At 33.6% G+C, this 9,124-nt stretch overlaps 1 protein-coding gene across 1 annotated transcript; it reads left to right on the top strand.

Annotated features, from left to right (window-relative positions):
- Nucleotides 1-5,187: 5,187 nt before the first annotated feature.
- LOC132662431 (olfactory receptor 52N4-like) lies at nucleotides 5,188-6,153 on the top strand. Its single transcript, XM_060607900.3, has one exon. It carries the CDS (start codon nucleotides 5,188-5,190, stop codon nucleotides 6,151-6,153), a length of 966 nt encoding a protein of 321 aa, XP_060463883.3.
- Nucleotides 6,154-9,124: the final 2,971 nt, after the last annotated feature.

Here is a 9,124-nt window from a genome sequence, read left to right as displayed (position 1 = left end):
TTTCCGTCTAGTTGTGCAGTTTGTTCTGTCAGTCCTCAGATTGACTTCTTGGGTATTGAGAATGATTTGATATTTATCTAGCTGTGTTTGAGGAATAAAGCAAGCAAGCATAGGGTCTTCCTACTATTCTGCCATCTTAGTTCCTCTCCAGTGTCTAATTATTCCTTACATAATATGTATGCATAACAAGCCTGAACTTTCTCCAATGCCATAATATTCATCATCTATGTTAGGAGGAAGTAAATTTCTTTAAAACTAGGGCAGATCTGGGGCATCTGGGTGGCTCAGTCGGTTGTGTCTGACTCTTGGTTTGGGCTTAGGTCATGATTTCATGGGTTGTGGGTTCAAGCCCTGGATCGGGTTCTGTGCTGACAGCGCAGAGTCTGCTTGGGATTCTCTCTCTCCCTCTCTCTCTCTGCCCTTTGCCTGCCCGCTCTCTCTCCCTCTCTCAAATAAATAAATAAACTAAAAAATTTAAAAAAAACCTAGGGCAGATCGTTTCTGATTCTTTTTTCATAGCTGTTAGCCTGACTTGGGGAGTGCTAAATCTTCAATGATGCTATTCAATTAGACACACGAAAATATAAACAAATAAAAGAAGTGGATGGATGTGTGAATGACTGAAACATTCTGATCTTAAGTGGTTTCAACTTGTGTCCTACAAGGTTCTACATAGAATGAAACAGCTCTGCAACAAATATTAAAATCACTAATATTCATTTTTAAAAGTTTATGTTATTCTCGTTTCCTCCCATATATACACACTCACAAACACACAACATATGAAATTATTCACTTATTTGTGTAATATTATAGTTAGTAAACATGAAAATATTCCACTGTCTTTCATCATCCCGAAGGGCTAAGCATGATCATGACACCTGCACCTGTGTCTTTAACGTTCTAAAATATCCTCTGGAGATATACATAATTTTCTCCCTTTGAGAAAAATGCAATAATTCTTTAAATGCTCAGTTAAATATTATAGACATCAAGGGATTTAGAGGTTAAGGGCCATACATGTACATATATTGTAGAATAGTGATGTTTTGTGACCAACATCCAGAACACCTGGAACAGACTGCATTCAGGTTATTGCTTTGCTGTCAGAAACCAGGTATTAAAGAACATACAAAAGTGGGACTAGAGACAGGATTTTTTATTTTATAGGCAGTACAATAAAGAGGAGAGAGTCTTTACATATATAACAATTGGTTATTATACTCTCAGAAACACAGGTTTGATTCCATCTACCCATCTGAAGGCAGAACTGTTGTGAAAGATTAGGTTTTCTTGGAAAAATGTTTATTTCTCCATTTCTCAGGTTGCAATTCAGTGTAACTTTCCATCACGATTATGAATATCTATGTTATCTTCCTCACCAAATAGGGATCACTTGTCCTCTTCAGGTATGAATCACCCCCATGACAAGAAGAAATGGCAGAGAGTAAGAGAACAGTTCTCATCCATGGTCAGAACACTCTTGCTGTTTACCTGCCCTTCCCTTGTTCTCAGAATGAGATCCTAATTTCCTTGCTTCATTTTTAAAGAGATTTACTTGTAATTATGGTTCTTCCATTCCTGATAGAAAAACATATTTGGAGGAACCCTCCATCATATTGAGAAAAAAACTTGTTTTATTTAAATTGAGAAAAGTATAGTGAGGGAATTAATTTATTATCTATGGGTTTGGGGAATGAAAATAGGCAACAGATGATATAAAAATGTACTTTACAAGTGGCAATATTCTTGTGTTGATGTTACTACTTCAGTATAACCTGCCCATCTATAGCATAATAGGAGCCCATTTTCCTTTCAGAAAAATTAAGTTATAATGTATGAAAATAATGTTAAATTTATTTGGGAGAAGTAATTTAATTTGTGGTTAATACCATTACTTGGCTAAAACTTGATGGATCTTTCAGAGTTTTGCAAATGTGTAGAAGATAGTACCCTAACTTCTCATGTAATAAATAAAGCTAGTTTTATTCATTGACACTAGAGTTATAAAAAGGAAACACAAGGGCCATAAATATGGTATTTACCTCATATTTAGGATATATGTTCTTAAAAATAGAGCACAAGTGATCTCTGAGATATAATTCCTATTCCTAGTTTATGGGTATGTGTGCTTTCCCTAAATTTTCTACTTGCTTCTACTGCATGTGTACATAGAATTAAGAGTTTACTGTTCAAATGCATTAGATGAATAAACAAGTAGTGATCTTATTTTTCAACAACTTGTGATAATTTGACATATACTGGTCAAATAAGTGAAATAAGTCAGTCTGAGGAAGACAAATACAATATGGTTTCACTCATATGTGGAATTTAAGAAACAAAACAGATGAACACGGTAGGGGGGAAGAGAGAGGAAAACCAAGAAACAGACTCTTAACTATAGATGGATACCAGAGGGGAAGGGGCCGGGGGAATGAGTTAAACAGGTGATGGGCACTACGGAGGGTACTTGTGATGAGCACGGGGTATTGTATGTAAGTGATGAATCACTAAATTCTACTCAAACTAATATTACATTATATGCTAACTACCTGGAGTTTAAATAAAAACATATATCTATATCTATCTATATCTATATCATCTATATATATAAAGGTTATCTTATATCTATAATAATCAAATGAGGTAAAACGCTCAATAACATACTCATCCTAGATTGCTTTGCTATTTCCAAAAAAGGAAGTTCCTTTTTGCAGTACCTAATCTCTCATCATTCAGTGTGAATAAATAAAGATTAAACAGGGGTGTAGGTAGAAAAACAGAATAAGGAACAACTTGATATCTCTGATTTATCCACTATACTAAGCAGTGTTAGCTATCCTTTTAGGATGACCGGAAGTTTATTCTGGGAAGAAAATAACAAGTCCTATCAATGCATATATGTGAGGTGTGATGAAGTCCAAGGCTGCAGCATTATAAAATATGTGAGGGTTTAATCCAACATTCATATTTAAGTGTGACATCTGCAGTGTCCTTCTATTCAACTCCAAGAATGCTGGCAAACAATAAAATTTTCATTCCAGGAAGTAGATTGATAGATTCTTTTAGAAATATTACAAGTCCCTGAGAAAAGACCTATAAACAATGACAACTAAGGATGTCAACAATGAAGCAAAGAGGTCCTTACAGAAGATTCAAAATAAATATTACCAATCTCTGACACTCAATTATCACCTGGAGTTTCAAATCAGCTTTCTAAAGACTCCATATTAAGTGTGAATTAAGTCAAAATTTAAGACAATTGAGAAACACTTCCAAAATGAAAGATAAAAAATGAAGTAGGCTATAAAAATAATTTCTTAAACTTAAAGGTTACAGAAATAATAGAAGAGAAGTAAAATATATATGCATATATCTGTATACATATATAATTTTAATATATGTAAGTATACATATGTTTATGTATACATATATATATATATACATAATTTTTATACATTCACACTAATCAGAGAAAAATAGGAAGTTGGAAATTTGTAATATTATACAACAACAACCAAAACAATATATTTGGGCTATATAACACTTCCAGAACACTTTTAGAAAGTGGATTAAGTAGATTCAGCCTGAACAATTTTAATTAGCAAAAAAAGAAAAAAAAAAAAAAGAATAAATTCAGAAGAACCAATATCTGACTAAAAAATGTGTAGAAAATAACAGGAAAAAATATTGGGAATAAATTATTAGAAGTTAAGTAAATTTCAAAAGTCAAAGGTGTTAGATTTCCATTATCAGAAACCCCATTAAATGCCTCGACAATTAGACATACACAAGCACAATACCCTTCTATCATCACCATTTAACTTCAAAGCACAAAAATTTTATATGTTCTTAAGTAATTCAGGGCCCCAAAACATAAAAATAATTTTAAAAAAATGCCAGCGGGAAATAGTTCATGTACAAGATCAAGAACTGGAATGCACCTCTTAATATCTCACTAGAAGCTAGGAGATCCATATAGAAATGTTTTTAGAAAAACTGGGGGTGGGGGGGAATAGCATTTAATCCAATTTTAAATCCAGCAAAATGATGAATAGACTAAACCATATTCAGACATTGATACTCTTCCAAAAAAGTTTTTCATGCAGTCCAGGAAATAGAAGAAAAATCAGATTTACAAATAGCAATATGACACAAACAGTAGGTGAAGAGGAATTTCTAGATGAGAATTATGTGTCTAACTGAGAAAAAAACTATTTCAGTGAAGCAGGACAAAGACTTCCCAGAAACAGACAGATGGTGTGGGATGAACTAACATTGATAGTGTTTAACTATCAAGCAATGATCGTAAAATGTTTTACAATTCTGAAAATAAGTTAAATTTTTTGAGATATCTACATCAAATACTAAGAAAAATAAAGTATTATCAGACGAGATTGGGCATATTCAGGGTGGTATGGCCGTAGACAATAAAGTATTATCAAAAGGAATTTGATATTGCATGCCAGCAACTCAGACATGAAGAAGCATCATCTAAATAGTGCCTCAATGCATTCAACTGTAAAGTGCAGATTAATAAAAATACATCCTGGACTTGTAGTGAGGATTAAATGAGTTAATATTTGTGAAGTTCTTGGAATGGTATTTAGTATAGCATAAATATAACCCAATAAGGCTAATGACAACAACAAAAACGTTACCATATCTGTTAGTTCATTGGAGAAATGATCAATGAACTTCTCCCTAAGAAAACACTCAAAGGGAGATATGCATAGTAATTAACATTTAAATAACATATGCTAACAAAACATCATGAGAAAGATCATAATATAATTATCATTCATTATAAATTTGAGTATTGAATTTATGAATATTGAATCTATTCCTTTTTGTTTCAAAATAGTGAAGACACAATATATGTCACAAAATCTGGAAACCAGTGAGTGCTAAATATTCATTTTGAATGTATCATTAAATTAATGAATTAATGATAAACACACTCTGGGTTTGAACTATGTTTCAGTATTCTCTCATGTTGGCAATATTTGGTTGATATTAAAATGCACACTTGACAGAAAGAGAAAGGGAGAGTGAGAAAGAAAGTATGGCTAAAATTTCTCTTTTTTTTTTAAAGAATTTTTCCCCTATCTTGGAGGATCAGCAAACAAAAAAAAACAGAAACACACAAAAATCTATAAGCTGTTTAATGATTACAGTAACGTGATCATGCTAATGTTAAACCAAACAGACCTGACCCCAGCCTCATTCATTCTTAATGGGATCCCAGGACTGGAGGATGTGCACTTGTGGATTTCCTTCCCATTCTGCTCCATGTATGCTGTGGCAGTGGTAGGGAATTGTGGGCTCCTCTACCTCATCCGCTATGAAGACTCCCTGCACAGGACCATGTACTATTTCTTGGCTATGCTTTCCCTAACTGATCTTGTCATGTGCACTACTACAATCCCTAAAGCTCTCTGCATCTTCTGGTTCCACCTTAAGGAAATCAGCTTTAATGAATGCCTAGTCCAGATGTTCTTCATCTATACCTCAACAGGGATGGAATCTGGGGTACTCATGCTTATGGCGCTGGACCGTTATGTGGCCATCTGCTACCCTCTGCGCTACTCAACTATCCTTACCAATCCTGTCATTGCAAAGGTTGGGCTTGCTACTTTCCTGAGAGTGGTGCTGCTTGTCATTCCTTTGACTTTCATCATCAAGAGGCTACCCTACTGTAGAGGGAATATACTACACCATACCTACTGTGACCATATGTCTGTAGCCAAGTTATCCTGTGGAAATATCAAGGTCAATGTCATCTATGGTCTGATGGTTGCCCTCCTGATTGGGGGCTTTGACATCCTGTGCATAACAATCTCCTACACCATGATCCTCCGGGCAGTAGTCAGCCTCTCCTCAGCAGATGCTCGGCAGAAGGCCTTCAGCACCTGCACTGCCCACATCTGTGCCATCGTTTTCTCCTACAGTCCAGCCTTCTTCTGTTTCTTTTCCCACCGCTTTGGGGGCCACACAATCCCTCCATCTTGCCACATCATTGTGGCCAATATTTATCTGCTCCTGCCTCCCACTATGAACCCTATTGTCTATGGAGTGAAAACCAAACAGATACGAGACTGTGTCATAAGGATCTTTTCAAGTTCTAAGGACATCAAATCCCACAGCATATGAAAGGGATATTTGTAAGGGAAGGAAGGAGGAGTGAAGTAGAAGAGAAGCAAAGGGGGGAAAAAAGGAAGAGAAGAGAAAGGGAAGGGAGTCTACAGGAGGAAATAGAATAAAAGAAATACTTCTGTTGGTTGTTTTGTCAGGATCTAATAATGCCTTCCTGAAAGTACCATTTGGGCCAAGAAAACGGAGGGTGTTGAGTATCTCATTCTCACTCAGTGTCTTCGGAATCCTAATATCACTGTCATGCCCACAACATTTTCTATGTGTTTTCATCTCCTCTGTGAAGGACTGGTCTCATCATTAATCAGGTTTCCACAAACAAAAACATAATGAGACAACTGAGGGACATGAAATCAGCTTTGATGGATGTTTGATGGAAGGCAATCATCTACAACCAGATGCCAGTTTGTCCAATTTCCAAATAGTGATTGGAATTTCCAGTTTGAAAATATATTGTTACTTTATTTGCGCTATTTTAAATTAATTGCTGTATTTTTGTCATCATTACCAAAATTCCTCTATTTTCTCAATGTTGTTTTCCTGATGGAGAATCTATGAAATGTTCATGAGGGCATTAGTTTAATGCGGTTTCAGCCTCTACATTTTTAATTTGGAAATAAGTTAGGCACCTAACCACATCTCTCCTAGCGTGTCCCAAACAAAACTGTTTCCTTACAGACTGGTGGGATATGCAGTTCTTTTCAAAATTAGCTTCAATAATAGTGTGGAGAGGTGGAAATACCTGTTAGCCAAATTAAGAAGGCTAACAGTATGCATTATTTTATGAGCACAGGATTAGGAAAGAACAAAAGGTACTTCTTTTGTCTTCTTTCCATTCAAGAATGAAATTCGTGAAATAAAATTCACAGTTTTTCATCTTCATATTCTTACAAATTAATAACTAGTGGATAGACCAAAAAGTAGTAATTTTACATGAATTTCACAGAAATAATGCCAATTAAAATAATGCAGAGTAAATTCATTAATTTAATTTCTCCCTATCCAAGTAACAAGAATACACATTTCTTCCAGTGATTCAATTTATGGGTACTCATTAAGTTTTATTTAATTATGTCAAGTTTCCTATACTGCTCCCATTATAAAATCCTGCAAAACATCTGCCCCACCCCTCAAAATATAATTATTCTCCATGTATCATCTTTTCACTTCTCACTGTAACAGCAAGCCTTCTATAAAAGAAATTGTCAACATTCACTTTCTCTTCTCATAACCACTTTCCCTATAGTTTGTCTTTCTAACCATCACCTGGAATTAGTTTTGGTGATTTTATCATTGCCTTCCAAAGTAAATTGAATAGGTCATTCTGTAATCTCATGTAACATTACCTCTCAGAAATATTGTATGTGTATACCCCAGAGTAGCTTAACTTGTTCACACCCTTGGAAAAGCTTTTCTTTCTGTTCTTCAATTCATGTATTTGCTCCCTTTTTTTCCCCCATAAAAAACCTCTTTCTTTTACTCTACAAGCAGGAACACTATTTGGGTTTCTATCTGAATCTGTGCTCCCTGAATTGCAATTCTTTGGTCCCATATAAATTCTCATTTACCTCCCCCCCCAAAAAATTATGTTTAATTTATTTATTCCTGTTGTTTTGAAATATATATATTTTTTAATATCAGAAGCATTAAAAATGTCATGTTTTTCTCCACTTTTGCTGAACACTCTTTACAACCGCTAGTTTCATGGGGTGACATAGGATATCTTTGCCTTGCTCTTTTTTTTTCCATACAGAGTGTTTATTTTATTACCACAGGTCACAAATGAAACATCACGCTGCAAGAAATGTGTTCCAGATGACTGAGTTTACTGAAATTGATAAAATACCTTATTCGTATTTGCTGATGTGAAAACTCATTAGTACTTCTTGATGTTAGTAGCATGGAGTCTGTTGAATATGATACAAGCTGGGGTTGTTTGTATGTATCTTTTGTTAAGCCAGGAAGTTTTCTTTTTTTTTTTTTTTAGTGTTTTTATGATAAACTGGTATAGAACCATAAAAATCACTTTCTATAACTTCTATAAATATTAAGATAATTATATGATCTTTGTTTCTTTTTTAATATGGTGAGGTATATCAATTAGCTGCATCAAATCACTTATGTATCACTGAGATAAACATTTCTTGTTTATTACATAGTTTTAATACACTATTATTGGTTAACTAATCTTTTACTTACAATTTTTGTTATAAATAATGAAGAAACTGTGCCTATAATTTTGTTTCTTCATATCATCTCTATAAAGTACATGTCTTTGAAATTAACATTGTAAGTGCTTGGCAAAATGAATTGTATATCTTTTCTTATTTTACCATTTTCTGGTATACTTTGCATAATTAAAAAATTATCTATCACTTGAAATTTGCTCTTCTGCTGTGAACAGAAACAATCTGGGCCTACAGGATTATTTACTTGTTGGGGGGAATGGAGTGGATTGAAAGGGTTTGAATATGGTATTAATTGTTAATTTTGCCCTGTTTAATATTTTAGTTCTCTTCTGTTATTTTTTGTTTTCAAATATGTTAGCATATAGTGTTTAAAATGTAAAAAGTATTTAAAGAGTGCACGCTATTTGGTTCTTATACTTTTAGGGCCCAAATTTGGTTTCTTTGCATCTTATTTATAATTTTTCTCTCACTCAGATATATAAGAAATGTATCTATATTAATAATATTTTTAGAATAAGTTTTTTTCATTAATCTTCAATATTTTTTATAGTTTTGTTTCCTGTTTTTATTGCATTAAATTCTGTCCTGTCCTGATTATTTTAGTTTTTGACTTAATTCACTTGTTCTTCATCTGTATTTCTGTATAAAATATCGGATTTGTTATGGTTAAAATGTTTTTTTTCTTTTTGATAGAAGTTAAAAATTAAAAAAAAAGAGAACTTATTTGGATATAGTTTTTACATATGTCATCCACATTTTATCATGAAATTCTTTAAATATAA

This window comes from Panthera onca, chromosome D1 (assembly GCF_046562875.1).
Source record: "Panthera onca isolate mPanOnc1 chromosome D1, mPanOnc1 haplotype 2, whole genome shotgun sequence".
Classification (NCBI taxonomy): Eukaryota; Metazoa; Chordata; class Mammalia; order Carnivora; family Felidae; genus Panthera; species Panthera onca.
Note: the sequence above shows the minus strand (reverse complement) of the source record. Positions and strands in the feature narration are given on the sequence as shown.

Bases quoted from the DNA above. Each gene is read 5' to 3' on its own strand.
- LOC132662431 (XM_060607900.3), top strand. From the start codon at position 5,188: ATGCTAATGTTAAACCAAACAGACCTGACCCCAGCCTCATTCATTCTT.